We start from the raw sequence: 16,744 nt of genomic DNA on the forward strand, positions 1-16,744 counted from the left end.
CTATAAAATAATCCTGATATAAAAGAAATAATCCTAATTTATTAAATAAATCCTAAATTATAAAAGAAATAATCCTAACTTATTAAATAATTCCTAATTTATAAAATAAATAATCCTAAATTATTAAATAAATCCTAATTTATAAAATAAATAATCCTAACTTATTAAATCAATCCTAATTTATAAAATAAATACTCCCAGTAGAAATAAATAAAATGCAAATAAAATATCAAACCTGGTTCCACCTAGCGGCAGAAAATCTGTATTTTTATTGATTTTCACCCCAGCTTTACCTGACTGTCAATGCCCAGCATGAGCAGCATGGAGAAGAAGAGGATTGCCCAGAGAGGGGAGATGGGCAGCTGTGTCACTGCCTCTGGGTAAGCCAGAAACGCCAGTCCAGGGCCTGGGGAGAGACAGGAGACCCAACATCAGTGTCAGGGGCTGGGATTGGGATCCTCTCTCCTGCTGGGCTCTGGATGCAGCCCCTGAGCAGGGATTTCAGTGCTCGCTGCTCCCTGACCACCAGGGCACTGCAAACACCTGGCTTTGAAAGTGAACCAGCCAAAACAACAAAAAAAAAATTATAAATACACCTCAAAGACCCTCAAAGTGAACCAGCAGAACACTGGATGGGTTCCGCTGATGCTCCTGCTTTGCACCACTCAGAAAAGAAACAGAGCTCAGTCACTTCCCAGCATTTCCATCTGCTATTCCACTCCACTCCCTCCCTCTAAATACACATGTGATTAAACTCTGTCATTGTGGATAACCAAACTTTTTAATTCTTCTTCTTGCTAACTGCAGATGGGGGGCAGAGTGTTAAACCCCTATTAAAATCCCCTATTTTAAAACTCTATTTAAAAGGGTTTTTTTGTTGTTCTCATGGCATAGCTGGAGGTCAGGGTCAGAGGGAAAACCAGCAAATTTAATAAAAAAATTTATTAATACAAAGAATATATTATAAATATACTAAGTTATAATAAATATATATTTATTACATAACAATTATATATATTTACTTTTTAGTTAATGTAATATTTAATATATTTGTTATATAATAAGTATATATTAATTATATAGTCTATTTATATTTAACTATTAATTGATATAATATTTATTATATAATAAATATATATACATATAATAAATATAATAAATTATAAATTTATAAAGACACAGAACTAAAACTCGTGTGTTTCACCTAAGGAGTGCCTCTGATTTTTCAGTTTCCATTAAAAGCCTGTCAGTGACAAGTGCTTGGTCCCAGCCCCCAAACCAGTGGAGCAAGGGTGCCATCAACACCTGGATTGTCAAAGTCTAATGAGGATTTTGAAGCAAGTAATTGCTAACAGGAGCAGATATGACTGGAAAACAGTTCAGAAAGCATTCCAAATAGCAGTGCTAAAAGCAAAATAAACTTCAGATAAATATGTTAATTTTACTCTGCTTGGCGTTCCATAGAAATGCAGCTGGGCCTTTTAATAATATCATTTGTTTTATAAGGCTGTATAAAAGATGGCAAAACAACCTCTCATGGTGGTAAAATCTGGCACCAGCCTCTGAGCTTACTAGGAGAAATAGAAGCCTTAATTAAAGGTCAAATTTTTAAATATCCTTTGCAATTAGTGGCCATGGGCATCTTTCAGAGATCTGTTATCAAATGTACTTAATATGATGTAAAAATATTGTGGTGTTTGCAGGTGTAGCCTTTATATAACTCCTTCTGTATCAAAGAAATAAATCCAAAAAGCTTATTTCACACACCACTGCCTTTCCAGAGCAGCTTCTAATAACAGTGCCTGCCATCATCACTTTGCACCTAATCTCTTTGTATGTGTAATTTATTGAAGATTATTTTCAGCGCTTAAATTCTCTCCTTTTCTCACCGAGGAGAATATTCCAGCGGGTTTTGTGTTTGCTAATACAGTCATCCAGATTTTGTCCACCAGCGAGCTGCAGCCAAGCTCTGGGTTATGAGATCCCTCCCTGTGGCCAGAACTGCTAAGTGAGTATCTGGTGCACCAGCTGGGGCAGGGCAGCCATCTGCTCTGCTGCTTTTTGAGCTTTTTCAGCTGGAAGACACACAAGGAAGAACAGAATCCTCCCATGGACAGCTCCACAGCTCCCTGCCCTAAATAAAATGTCTTTCATGATACAGAGCCACATGAAACAGGTGTAGGCGTGAACAGGGGAGAGAAATGAATCTGCCTCCAAGGGTTTAACCTCAAGAAATGGGAAAAGGAGTTAAAACCCAGCTGAATTGGGAAATATTAGTTTAAAAACCACCCCATAATGACCAGCATTCCTCCTGCTCTGCCTGGAGTGGGTTGGGACAACACTTTTCCTTCTGGGAGACTGAGGGGACAGGGAGCTGAGGAGCTGTGAGGAGATATTTTGAGCAGCTGCAGGAACAACCTACAAGCAAAAAAAAAAAACAAAACCCCAAAACAACAAAACCCTGATGCACAGCTTAGAGGAAAAAGATTTTGGGTACCTGATGCTGCCACATCTGCAATTGGCCTCTTTGTGACATTGGCCATGAATCCCACAATGGAGAAGATGACAAAGCCAGCAAACATGCTCGTGCATGAGTTTATGCAGCACACTATGATGGAGTCCCTGAAACAAAGGGAAGGGGCTTTAAGCAGCAGGGAAAGCAAATGTTCATCCTTTTTGGGTTGTTTTATTTATTTATTTTTGTCCTGTGGAAAGACCTCAATGATTTAGGATTTCACAGTTTAGGATTTCCCAGTCTGGGCTCCATTCCATGCTGGGGAAGTCTCTCCCCTTGGTGTAAAGGCAGTTACACATCTCACCCCCAGCCATACAGAACAGTTAATATCCAACACTAAACTTTATTTCAATTATCTGTGCACAGAGACAGGAGCCAGCTCCAGCTGAGACAGGCAAGTGGCACTGCAATATGTGCAGTCATCTGCTTACCTGTAAACATTATTGTGGAAAGGGTTGTAACTTCCAAGGGCAATCAGTGAACCAAGGCCCAAACCGTAGGAGAAGAAAATCTGTGTGGCAGCATCAAGCCAAACCTGATGGCAGGAAACAATTTTTTTTAAAAATTCTGTTTCTGCTCTTGAGGAGCAGCTCATGTGGCTGAAAGGGGAGCAGTGAGGAGTGAAACTTTGGTTTACCAGCATGCAATATTTACCTCAGAGTCTGAAAGCTTGCTGAAGTTGGGAGTTATATAGAATAAAATGCCTTCCTTTGCTCCAGGCAGTGTTACACCACGGAAGAACAAGATAAGCAGCATAACATAGGGATAAGTAGCAGAGAAATACACCACCTGATGTGAAGAAACAAGACAGTGTTAAGTGTGCAAGGAGGAATGATCCAAAGTATTTGCTCCCTGAAATTACTCTAACAGCAACTGGGGATGGCTCTTAAAATTGAGGCATTTTTCAGTGAAAAGGTTTGGGAAGTGCCTACAGGAAAATTCCCTAAACTCCAACTCTAAAGGCTGGTGGCTGTTACCTATTTTTCTGAAAAGGGAACAGTGTGAACTAGGATGTTTTCACTTTTTTTTTTGGGGTATTTAACACAAGGAAGTCCCAAAAGCACAAGGATCATGGCACCAGGATCCTGCTTGTAACACATCTGGCAGTTCATTTTTCCCATTCTCTCCTCCTCTGCATTACAGGCTCCTCTTTCTTGCCTTTCCAGAGATCCTGTCAGAAACCCTTTCTGAACTCAGACTAAGCCCTCTTTCTGCCCTCTTTTCCCCCTCTTTTTGGCCTCTTTGTGCTTTGGAGACAGGAGAAAGAAAATGATTTGCTCTGAGCTCAGCTCAGCCCTGTCCAACACACAGTTCAAGGTGGGTCACAGTTATAACCTCTTGTCAAAAACCAACAATCTCTTCCCTCAGTGTGAAGAAATCCCAGCCCTCTGCACCAGACTCACTTCTTCTAACCCAACACCAAACCCCATTGCTGTGGCTTTTCATTTCCCTGGGATTTCTTCCGACAGGGAAAGGCATCAACCATCAGCAGATGTTGCTGCCCTTTCATTCAGAAAGGTCTCTCAAGAGTATAATTTCCTTTAATTGATTTGTAAATCCTAATTTCCACTCACCGCCAGGCAGACCCCAAGAAGCACAGGGTGAAATCCTGTGAGAGGACCTCAAATGTTTCTCACTCACATGAGGGAAGGTGGGAGCAGCTCTTCCCAACACTTCCTTACATATCCAGGTCCAGCAAGAATTTTGCATTTATTGCACAGATCTTCTGAATATTCCAGCTGGTTTGGATAGCAATAGAGTGAGGATGAAGTGGTTTGGTTCCAGCAAGAATTTTGCATTTATTTTACATTTATTGCAAAATTCTTGCTGGAACCAAACCACTTCATTTTGTTCCAGTTCTTGCTGGAACCAAACCACTACATCCTCACTCTGGTGCTATCCAAGCTGGAATATTCATCCCAGGAATGAGCAGGAATATTTTTAGGTGATTTTATACCTGGCCAAGCCAAGAGGCCTGTAAGTGAAGCATCTTAGGCTGTGGTCTGACCTAGCTAGAGAGAAGCCAGCTCTTCCTTAAACATGGGTCTGTATTAATCCAAGAAAACACAAAATAAATCCTTCACAGAGCTCTGACAGCCAAACTTCCCCCGGCGCCTCTTACCTCAAGAATTTTCAGAATATTTGAGCAAAATGGGCATTTTAAATTGAAAGGTATTAACAATACTTTTTAATCTTACCTTTCCAGTCCAGCCTACCCCCTTCCAGATACAAAAATACACCAGGATCCAGGCAATTGCCAGGGTGATTGCCAGGGGCCATCGGATTTGCCCGGGCTTTTCCAAGCCGTCGGTCATTTGGTGCATGTTGCGTCTGCAAGGAGCCAACACAACTTTTGGCAAAGGATTCAGGGGGTGAGACAGGAAGGACAGCAAGGTGATCCTTGGGCATGCACGGGGAGGAGGGAGGGAAATGCTGAGCTTACTCCCAGAACTCCACCACGGCACTTGTCATGTTGGTGGTGTTCGCTAGGGTGTAGTTGGAGAAGCAGCGGTCGGTGTTCCAGGGGTTCTCACAGTGTTTCCAAGGAAGGGTCTGCAGAGGGGAGAGCACCAAAAACCTGGAGTCAGACACTTCTTAAGCAAGGATTACCTCAGGTGTCTCTTTCTTTGCTAGAACTGACAGCTGAGTGCAGAACTAAAGCACCTGGAGCTCTGCAGACATTGATCTCCCCGGGGTGAAAGTTATTTCAATTCCTATCAGTTGTGGGAGGCAGGTGTGGAAATAGTCCCTCTTTTCCTCAAAATTGCAGCCCAAATGCTCTGGATTCAGTGCACTCACCATGAGAGTATGTTGAAACAGCACAAAGGACCTCCTGGAGGTCCTGGTACCTCTTGTTGCACAAGAGATAACAAAATTGGGATGGTTATTGATCAGAGAATTTCATTTTCCCCTCAGGTCAGAGGATAATTGGATAAATATTAAATATCTATCTGTTATGTGCATGTTCTGCATGTGTCCATCCCATCTTTCAGAAGCTGTGAGGAGCAGAACCTGTTTCTCATGGTATCCATTAGAATGAGCCTCATTTAAATACAATTTATAATCTTTTTGATGGTAATTGTTGGGAAATCCTCTCACAGAACTGCATGCTTTATACACAAGGAGAAGAGGCTTCAAGGGAATTAGAAATCAATATTCATTTAACACGGGCCACAAGAAACACTTCCAGACTCTGCCTGACCTTTCACATCAATACCAATTCTGAGGACAACAAAGCAGAAATGGTCATGTCACTCCCAGACAGTAATTAATGCAAATTTGGTCAAGGCAAAATCCTTTAAAGCCAAGAACAAGCAAGCATGAGCAAAATTTATAGAAGAGACAATTGAACAATGATGCATTAATTATATACAACTTATGTAAGAATGCTTCCTCGGATGGCCAAACCCCACAGATCAGACAGGACTTACTCAGCTGATGAATCACCCTTGAGGGGGGAAAAAAGGCAGCTAAAAATAAAGTAAACAGGAAAGAAAACAAAGCAAAAATAACAACAATGAATGGAAGTTCAGAGCTAATCAAATCACAGACCTTCCATTCCATGGGGGTTTCTTTAATAAACCCCTCCATCATGAAGCCACATTGCAATGATACCATTTCCCAAAGAATTCATGTTTGTGTGGCTGCTACTGAAGAAACAAAATAATTAGTTGTACACTAGAATTTTTCTTAGGGGAGTGACTGACCTGTAAGCTCAGTTTTCTGCTCTAAATTTCTTGTGGAGGAAAAAAAAACTTAAAGGGATTTTTACAAAATAGGTTTTTTTCAGTAAGAATGGATTATCCTACAGATTTCTGTGCGTGCTGTGTTAACCTCACACATCTACACTGAGGCAGATTAGTGGTGTATCCATATTTTACTTGGCTTTACATCCAAGAAACAATTCCCCATCCCCTCTGACACACACTTACAGTGGTAAAGGAATTATACAGGTAGTATATGGCCCAGGAAATAATCACAATGTAGTAAATATTTAGCCAAAAGGACAGGACTGCAGCAGCCAGCCCCACACCTGCAAGGAAAACAAAGAGAAATAAAACCAAGGGAACTTCCAAGTGAAGGGCAAACACATCACATGGGGCAGGCACCACTGGGAAATGTTGTAGGAGTGAGAATTTCAGCAGTGCCACTACACAGAGGTGATTATTTGGGTGATGGCTCAGCCATCCATGAGCTCACTGCCAGCCTTCAGCGGTGCAGTCCCACCTGCTGAGAGTTCCTGGCATGTTTTACTCCCAGGAAAAGGAGCTAAATCAGCTCATTCTCTGGCAGAGCAGCCCCACAGGAGCTGGTGGCAGATGCTCACACAGCGAGAACGTGTTCCAAGGCACTCAGGACACGATCAGAGTGCCTGCTGGCAGCCAGACCAAAGACGTGCCAGGGTTCCACCACGAGGGTGCCTTCTGCTCCACGTGGACACTCCAGGGGTGTTCTGAACTATTCCATGACCCTGAGCTGGAGGAAACGCTCACAAAAATCAGGATAATGCAAAGCCAGGCTTGTACCAACCCCTACCAACAGCAGCAACTCGAGCAAAACCACTTCTCTGTGAGAGACAATTCCATCTCCCTGCGTTTTCCCAGCGCTAAATCTCCCAGAGCAAAATCCAATCTCAACAAACTCTCAGCTCACCCTGTGCTAATTGTCAGTCCTACTGGGTGAGGTAATTTGTAACACCACGTGCAGCTTTGCTGGGCCAGAACTCAGCTCAGGAGCTCAGAAGTGTCAAAGGATTTGGGATTAGAAGGGTGAAAATCATCATTTGGGAGGTCTGTGGGTCTGTGCAGAATCAAGATTAAAACCCTGGCAATCAAACCTCAAAACTCAGAGCGTGGAGTGAGTTTTTCTTAAGGATTTCAGCATGAAATTGCCAAAAGTGTCTGGCTTTTGAATTTCAGTCTAAAAACCAGTTGATGCCAATCTCTGTCAGCTCAGAAAAATTTACCAAAGTTTACCAAATGGCTGTGAACACATCCAATCCTGCTCAGACAACTACTGCTGGATATGCTATTTTTAACAGTCTTCATGCATTTCTACAGAAACCCTCAAGAGTTTTTGAAGCTCAAAAATAAGTTTGTTACAATTCTAATGCCTAAATCTTGCTATTTTTAATGGAGAATAAAAAATATAGCCCAGCATGTTTCAAAATCATCAGAAAATCAGTGTGTCTTCTCTAGAAAAATCATGGTTTAAATATAAATGAAAGGCACCAAGAAACATCCTTGCCCTGGCATTTTGGGAAACTTCTGCAATTTGGAACCAAATGAGAAAGAATTGGAATCCATACTGTACCTTTGAACATTGGAGCAAGCTTCCACACTCCAAGGCCTCCTATAGATGTGTACTGACCAAGGGAGCACTCCAAAAGGAACAGTGGCACTCCAGCAAAAATTAAAGTAAGGAAATAGGGAATCAGGAATGCACCTAAAAACAAATTTTTAACAAGCCTGTTACAGTGGGGAAAAACACAAGTGAATTTCCAGTTTCCATCCCTGTTACGTATGAAAAGAATTTTTTCCTCTCAAATGTAACTTTTAGTGGAAATCACACGTGTACTTCTGAACCAGCACCTCCAGAGGTGAAAATAAAGGGAAAACCAGAACTCCCTATAGTTTAAATGTTTTCTGTTGAAGTAAAAAGCTGAAATCCAGAAGCCTGTGGGCTTTGCTGCCTTCACCTCTCACGGAGAGCACAAAGGCTTTAACCAGCCCTGGCTGCTTTCCAGTCTTTTATGGAGAGCTCAGAGTCAGCTACAAACCCCATGAAATCCTCTCAAAACTCAGCCCAAAAGAGAGGGATCTGCAGGGTGGGATGGAGGGCAGCGTGCTTTAGTTCTGCTCTGATACTTTATGGTCTTTTAAGTGCCACTGACAGCTCGGAGTTAGGATAAACTTCAGGGCAGAGCTCAAAGCAGAGCTCCACAATCCAAAATGGCTCTGAACCTCCTGGAAAAGTGGAAAGCACTAAAACCCAAAAAACCAAAACAAAACAAAAAAAAAACCAAGTCAAAACAAAAACAATAAAATTCCCAAAACAAAACAAAAAGCAAACAACAAAAACAACAAAGCAACAAAAAAACCCTAGCTCCAAAACACCACAGCAAACAACCAAAAAATCAAAAACCAAACCAAAACAACAAAAAAAAATCCCCCAAAACAAAACAAAAAACCCAAAAACTAAACCAAAGCAACAACAAAACTCCAAAACACCAAAAAACGAAAATCCCCCAAAACCCCCCAAACCCCTCACAGCAAAGAAACAAACAAAAAATAAAAAAACCAAACCAAAACAACAACAAAACCCAAAAATACAAAACAAAGTAAAACCAAAAAAGACTCCACAGCAAACAATCAAACAAAAAAACCAAAACCCCAAACCAAAACAACAACAAAAACTGAAAGACCAAACAAAACAGTAAACTCAAAAAAACTATTAAAAACACCATAGGAACAAAAAAAAGCAATAAAACCAACCTCAACCTCACCCAATAAACCAAACCAACTAACTAACCAAAAAAAAAACAACCCAAAAACTTCTCAAAAAAATCCTGCAACCCCACAAAAAAACAACAAAAAATCCCCAACCATATGTATGAAAAATCTCTCCAAACCAGGTTTTGATTTGCTGGTGTTTTGCTGGTGACTCCTACCCCACAAACCCGCCCAACGTACCTCCACCATTCTTGCCGCACAGGTAGGGAAATCTCCACACATTCCCTAAGCCAATGGCATAACCTACACAGGACATAAGAAAGTCAAATTTCCCTTTCCAAGTGTCTCGGTCTGGAAGGTCCGTCTTCTTCTTCTGCACTTTTACTACCAAGGTTTTGGGCTTGTCGTTGGTGATGGAGGCGTCGACCTCGGTGGAGATCTGTCCGTCCGCCACTTTGGTGCCGTTGGTGGCCATGTCTCTGGGCTTGGCAGGCGAGGCTCTGGCGGCGGCGGGGCGGGAGATGTCAGCACCAGTCCACGTGGACAGCAGCTTTGCGGCTCGTGGCGATCCACCCGATGCACCAGGGAGCGACGGCGAGCGCAGGGCCGGCCCGCGGAGCCGCCGCGCGGAGCCTCAGCGCGCCCCGGAGCCACCTGCGCGACACCGGGGACACGCTCAGACACGCGGACACGGGATCGTGGGAGGAATGGGCCCTGCTCTAGGGGATGGGGCTGCGCCCACCAATCCCCTTGAAGCCCCAAAACAGATAGCCTTCAAGAAATAATGAGTTAAAACATAGAATGTGAGGCATTTGAAGAAATCATGGCATTTAGGAAACACATAGAGCAATAAATCGGCTAAAGCATGGAACACAATGACAGGAAAGAGAGATAGGGATAGGGGAACTGATGGGCTAAGCATGTTCAGAGCCAACAATGTCAAACTGACCCTAAGAACTTTGCCAAGCCATAGAGACCAAGCCAAGTACACCGGGAATTGACCAAATTAGGAAAGAAGTTCAAAAGTTTAAGGAGGAAGACTCATCAGGAGACCCCAGCCCATGATGAAGGCAACCGGAACGACCACCAAGATGATCCTCAAAAGAGGTATCCCCGCCCACGCTCCGCCTACACCATGCCCCGTATGAATATTCATGCAAAGATATGATTATGTATATGATCTGATGTAATCTTATATCCAAAACTGTATAAAAGGCTTGCCTTTGTTACGGGAAACTTAGAAATCCATTTTGTGATTTCTCCAACGCGTCGCAATAAAATACCTCCTGCTTATTTGACTTAAGCTGAGTCTCTTAAGCAGTTATTCTCACCTTTTGGGGCAAAATTCAGCATCACCCTACAAAACAAGCCCTAAAATCCACTGGTTGGAACTTTTCCCCATGGATCGCCCATGAGTTTACAGAAGAAAGAATTTAAAAGAAAACTAAACCAAGTAATAGCAGTTGCCACCTTTAGTAATGGGAATACTGAATTTAGAATGTTCACAACTAATCCAAAACAATCTCCAAGACCCATTTATGATATTTTTTGATAGATCTATTTTATGATAGATCTTCTGTGAGTCTACAGAAAAAAGAATTTAAAAACAAACAAACAAACCAAGGAATAGCGGCTGCCACCTTTAATAGAGGGAATACTGAATTTGGAATGTTCACGGCTAATCCAAAACCATCTCCAAGACCCATTTATTATATTCTTTCCTATGGATCTCCTATAAGACTACAGAGAAAAGAATTTAAAAACAAGCAAACCAAGGAATAGCAGCTGCCACCTTTAATAGAGGGAATACTGAATTTAGAATATCCACTGCCATGTTACCAAAACAATCTCCAAGACACATTTATTGTATTTTTTCCTATGGGTCACCTATGACTCTACAGAGAAAAGGATTTAACAAAACCACAAACCAAGGAGTAGCAGTTGCCACCTTTAATAGTGGCTTAATACCGAATTTAGAAAGTTCACTGTGATGTTACCAAAACAAACTCCAAGACTCATTTATTGTATTTTTTCTATGTATCCCCTATGAGTATACAGAAGAAAGAATTCAAAAAACCCAAGGAATAGCAGTTGCCACCTTTGATAGTGGGTTAATGCTGAATTTGGAATGATCATAACTAATCCAAAATAATCTCCAAGACCCATTTATATATTCTTTCCTATGGATTGCTTATGAGTTTACAGAAAAAAGAATTAAAAAAAAGAAACCAAACCCACAGAATAGCAGTTTCCACCCTTAAAATAGTGGGTTAATTCTGAATTTGGAATGTTCATGACTAATCCAAAACAATCTCCAAGACCCACAGATTGTATTTTGTCCCTATAGATCTTCTATGAGTCTACAGAAAAAAGAATTTAAAAAAAACAAACCAAGGAATAGCAGTTGCTACCTTTAATAGTGGGTTAATACTGAATTTAGAACGTTCACTGTGATGTTAACAAAACAATCTCCAAGACCCATTTATTGTATTTTTTTCTATGGATTGCCTATGAGTCTACAGAGGAAAGAATTTAAAAGAAAACTAAACCCAGGAATAGCAGTTGCCACCTTTAATAGTGGGGTTAACAGTAAATTTTAAAGTTCACTGTTAACCCCAAATCTCTAAGACCCATGGATTGTATTTTCCCCCTGTAGAACTCCTATGAGTTTACAGAAAATAGAATTAAAAAAAAAAAAACAAACATGAAATAGCAGTTGTCACCTTTAATAGTGGGTTAATACTGAATTTGGAATGTTCACAACTAATCCAAAACAATCTGCAAGACACATTTATTATATTTTTTCCAATGGATCGCCTATGAGTCTACAAAGAAAAGAATTAAAAAAAAAAGAACCAACCAAGGAATAGCAGTTGCCACCTTTAATAGTGGGAATACTGAACTGAGAACATTCATGGCTAATCCAAAACAATCTCCAAGAGCCATTTATTATATTGTTTCCTATAGATTGCTCATGAGTCTACAGAAAAACAAACCCCAGGGAACAGCAGTTGCCACCTTCAATAGTGGGTTAATGCTGAATTTGGAATGTTCAGGACTAATCCAAAACAATCTCCAAGACCCATTTATTTTATTCTTTCCTATAGATCTCTTATGAGTCTACAGAAAAAAGAATTTAAAGATAATCAAGAAATAGCAGTTGGCACCTTTAATAGTAGGTTAACAATAAATTTTAAAAGTTCACTGTTAATCCAAAACAATCTCCAAGACCCACGGATTGTATTTTGTCCGTATAGATCTTCTATGAGTCTACAGAAAAAAGAATTTAAAAAACAAACCAAGGAATAGCAGTTGCTACCTTTAATAGAGGGTTAATACTGAATTTAGAACCTTCACTGCGATGTTACCAAAACAATCTCCAAGACCCATTTATTGTATTTTTTTTCTATGGATCACCTATGAGTCTACAGAGGAAAGAATTTAAAAGAAAACTAAACCCAGGAATAGCAGTTGCCACCTTTAATAGTGGGTTAACAGTAAATTTTAAAGTTCACTGTTAACCCCAAATCTCTAAGACCCATGGATTGTATTTTCCCCCTGTAGAACTCCTATGAGTTTACAGAAAATAGAATTAAAAAAAAAAAACAAACATGAAATAGCAGTTGTCACCTTTAATAGTGGGTTAATACTGAATTTGGAATGTTCACAACTAATCCAAAACAATCTGCAAGACACATTTATTATATTTTTTCCAATGGATCGCCTATGAGTCTACAAAGAAAAGAATTAAAAAAAAAGAACCAACCAAGGAATAGCAGTAGCCACCTTTAATAGTGGGAATACTGAACTGAGAACATTCATGGCTAATCCAAAACAATCTCCAAGAGCCATTTATTGTATTTTTTTTCTATGGATCACCTATGAGTCTACAGAGGAAAGAATCTAAAAGAAAACTAAACCCAGGAATAGCAGTTGCCACCTTTAATAGTGGGAATACTGAACTGAGAACATTCAGAAGCTATCCAAAACAATCTCCAAGACCTATTTATTATCTTTTTTCCTATGGTTTGCCTATGAATCTACAAAGAAAAGGATTAAAAAAAAGAACCAACCAAGGAATAGCAGTTGCCATCTTTAATAGTGGGTTAATACTGAATTTAGAATGTCCACGACTAATCCAAAACAATCTCCAAGACACATTTATTATATTCTTTCCTATGGATTGCCTATGAGTCTACAGAGAAAAGAATTTAAAAAGAATCAAGAAATAGCAAACAGTAAATTTTAAAAGTTCACTGTTAATCCAAAACAATCTCCAAGACCCACAGATTGTATTTTGTCCCTATAGATCTTCTGTGAGTCTACAGAAAAAAGAATTTAAAAAACCCAAACCCCAAGGAATAACAGTTGCCACCTCTAATAGTGGATTAATAGTGAATTTAGAACGCTCACAATTAATCCAAAGTGATCTCTGAGACCCATTTATTATATTTTGTCCCTGTAGATCACTTACAAGTCTATAGAAAAAAGAATAAAAAAAAAACAAGGAATAGCAGTTGCCATCTTTAATAGTGGATTAATAGTGAATTTAGAACATTCACAATTAATCCAAAACAATCACTGACACCCACTGATTATATTTCATCCCTATATATCTCTTACAAGTCTACAGAAATAATTAAAAAAAGAAAAAAACAGATCAAGCATAGCTGTTGCCACCATTAATAGTGGATTTAGAGAGTTCATTATTAATACAAAACAATCTCCAAGATCCACTTATTGTACTTTGTCCCTATAAATCTCTTATGAGTTTACAGAAAGAATTAAAAAAAATAAATCAAGAAACAGCAGTTGCCACCCTTAACAGTGGATTAATAGTGTGTTTAGAACATTCAATATTAATCCAAAACCATCTCCAAAACCCACTGATTATAATTTTTCCTATGGATCTCCCAGGAGTCTACAGAAAGAATTAAAAAAAGTAATCAAGGAATAGCAGTTGCCACCATTAATAGTGGATTTAGTGTTCACTAGTAACCAAAACAATCTCCAAGACCCATTTATTATATTTTTTTCTAGATTTTCTATGTGTCTACAGACAAAATAATTAAAAATAAATAGCAGCTGCCAACTTTTATAATGGATTAATAATGAATTTAGAACATTTACTATTAATCCAAAACATTAGAACATTTACTATTAAACCAAAACAATCTCCAAGACCCATTTCTTATATTTGTCCCTATTAATTTCTTATGTGTCTACAGAAAGAATTAAATAAAAAAAATTAAGAAGTATCACTTGCCACCTTTAATGGTAAATTAAACAGTAAATTTTAAAATTTCACTGTTAATCCAAAACAACCTCCAGTGTGCACTGATTACATTTTGTCCCTATAGATCCCTTACAGGTCTACAGAAAGAATGTAAAAATTTCAACTAATAGCAGTTGCCATCTTTAATAGTGGATTAAAACTGAATTTAGAATGTTCACTATTAACCAAAGCAATAGCAAATGAGACCCACTTATTATAATTTTTCCTATAGATCTCTTACAAGACTGCAAAATTAATTTAAAAACAATTTCAACTAATAGCAGTTGCCATCTTTAATAATGGGCTACTAGTGAATTTAGAAAGTTCAGTATTAATCCAAAACAGTCTCCAAGACCACTTATAATCCTTTTCCCTATAGATCTCTTATAAGTCTACACTAAAAAGAATTCAAGAAATACCAACCAAGTGATAGAAGTTGCCATGTTTAATAGTGAATTAATGATAAATTTAGAATGTTGGCCATTAACCAAAATAATCTCTCTGAGTATATTTTGTCCCTAGAGATCTCTTAAGAATCTGCAGAAAGAATTATAAAAAGGAAAATCAAGAAACAGCAGTTGCCACCATTAACAGTGGGTTTGTAGTGAAATTAGAAAGTTCTCTTATCTAAAACACCTTTCCCTGAAATGCTCCCAAAGGAATTAAACAATAAATCAGATCAAGCAATGGTACTTAATCCTGGGTAATGATGTCAAGTTTTACATGTGGTTATAATTAGCTGTTAATGTAAGACAAATGTTTGACAAAGCTGGAATTGTCAGCACAGTGAGATGGCAGCCTGCAATGGCCGCTCCTCATTTCTGTTCCCAACCATTTTAACCTTTTAAAACACCATTGCTGTTGCTAGGTACACTTCCAAAAGCTAAATAAAACAATAATCAAGGAAGCCAATATGGATTATGAAAAATATGGATTATTAAAATACCGGGGGTAATTTAATCAATTTTGAAGTGCTTGTGGCTCCTGCACGCTTACACAGCTGGAAAAAACCTACTGAAACAAAGCTTTTCATGTCTTCTGTGACCCATCCACAACCAATTTATTGTCTGTTTTCTCTTGATAACTCCTTTTTGTCACCCAGTGCTCAAACCAGAGGTGCAGCACATGAAACACTGGCCAGGGTGAAGAAGCTGCACTTTGTGTTGGCAACACTGGGCACAAGCTCAGGCAGAGATCAACAATTTTATTTACACATTTTTGGAAGGGGGAATTGAGGTTCCAACTGAAAGTTATGGTAAAAGAAATATCAAATAAAATGTAAAGGCTGTGTTTTTCTTTGAATTGTCATTTTTGATCATTGCATGGTTATAAAGCCATGTGCAACTATTAAAAGAAGTTTTTGGTTGGAAGCTGTAGAAAATCAGCTGTAGGTGTGGTTGGGGTGAGGAGAGAAAAAGGATGGTGCTTGTGACCTTCCTTCCTGTCTGTTCCACTTCAGGGTGGGCCTCAGAGAGGAAAATCCATCTCTGCCTGCGTCCTCACAAGCCCTGTGTGCAGATATCTCCTTTTTAAACCCAGTTTTCCACATCCCATGCCTGTCCAGTGTTCTGGACCCAACCCCACCACTCTCAGCATTCCAGGAAAGGCATTTCCCAATGCAGGAGGAAATTGGGATAAGGGTGGGACTCAGAGAGGGAAGATCCATCTCTGCCTGTGTCCTCACAAGCCCTGTGTGCAGATATTTCCTTTTTAAACCCATTTTTCTACATCCCATGCCTGTCCAGTGTCCTGGACCCAATCCTACCACTCCCAGCTGTGGTCAGCATTCCAGGAAAGGCATTTCTCGATGCAGGAGGAAATTGGGGTCATGGTGGGACTCAGAGAGGGAAAATCCATCTCTGCCTGCATCCTCACAAGCCCTGTGTGCAGATATCTCCCATTTTTCCACATCCCACGCCTGTCCAGTGTCGTGGACCCAACCCCAGCACTCCCAGCTGTACTCAGCATTCCAGAAAAGGCATTAGCTGATGCAGGAGGAAATTGGGATGATGGTGGTGGCAAAAGGGGGCTCCTCCAGGGACAGCACCCCGAAACTGGGAGCTGCCCTCCTTCTGCAGGGCCATGCGTGGGTGGCTGCAGCCAGCTGCAGGTGCAGCCCCAGATGTGCAGTTTGGCAGCTCCATCTGCTGCTCAACAGCCAGAACTGATCGTGGATCCTTTCAACCAACACAGCCTGGATGGAAAAAAAAACCCACCAGGGTGTCCTGGGACTTTACAAACAGCCCTGCACTAGATTAGATTTGTTCTTGTTGCTGCAGGTTGTGTTTGGGTTGGGCTTTGCCATGAGCAGACTTTCCAAGTATTGGGAGAGGCTGAATGTGTTGAGGATGAGTGGGAAAAACCCAAACCAACATAAAATCTCCCTCCAACAACTCAACACTGCTTGAAGAGATCTACAGCACATCTCTGGTTTGGTTCATCATGAGGAAGAAATTCCTGCTCCCAGGAATCTGGCCTGAGTTAGAATGGAGCAACAAAGAC

General features: G+C 40.0%; 1 protein-coding gene across 2 annotated transcripts in view; it reads right to left on the reverse strand.

Moving 5' to 3' along the window:
- SLC6A1 (solute carrier family 6 member 1) overlaps nucleotides 1-16,744 on the reverse strand; it is a 75,692-nt gene that overhangs the window by 11,385 nt on the left and 47,563 nt on the right. For both annotated transcript variants that reach the window (XM_063164413.1, XM_063164412.1), the window contains exons 2-10: nucleotides 9,208-9,621; nucleotides 7,829-7,960; nucleotides 6,448-6,548; nucleotides 4,959-5,068; nucleotides 4,714-4,846; nucleotides 3,170-3,304; nucleotides 2,947-3,050; nucleotides 2,498-2,622; nucleotides 294-406 (exon numbers count right to left, since the gene is read on the reverse strand). In XM_063164413.1, coding sequence (XP_063020483.1) covers nucleotides 294-406; nucleotides 2,498-2,622; nucleotides 2,947-3,050; nucleotides 3,170-3,304; nucleotides 4,714-4,846; nucleotides 4,959-5,068; nucleotides 6,448-6,548; nucleotides 7,829-7,960; nucleotides 9,208-9,442 — 1,188 coding nt within the window. In that variant the 5' untranslated portion in view covers nucleotides 9,443-9,621. The remainder of the gene's footprint in view (nucleotides 1-293; nucleotides 407-2,497; nucleotides 2,623-2,946; nucleotides 3,051-3,169; nucleotides 3,305-4,713; nucleotides 4,847-4,958; nucleotides 5,069-6,447; nucleotides 6,549-7,828; nucleotides 7,961-9,207; nucleotides 9,622-16,744) is intronic.

This window comes from Melospiza melodia, chromosome 10 (assembly GCF_035770615.1).
Source record: "Melospiza melodia melodia isolate bMelMel2 chromosome 10, bMelMel2.pri, whole genome shotgun sequence".
Taxonomy (NCBI): domain Eukaryota; kingdom Metazoa; phylum Chordata; class Aves; order Passeriformes; family Passerellidae; genus Melospiza; species Melospiza melodia.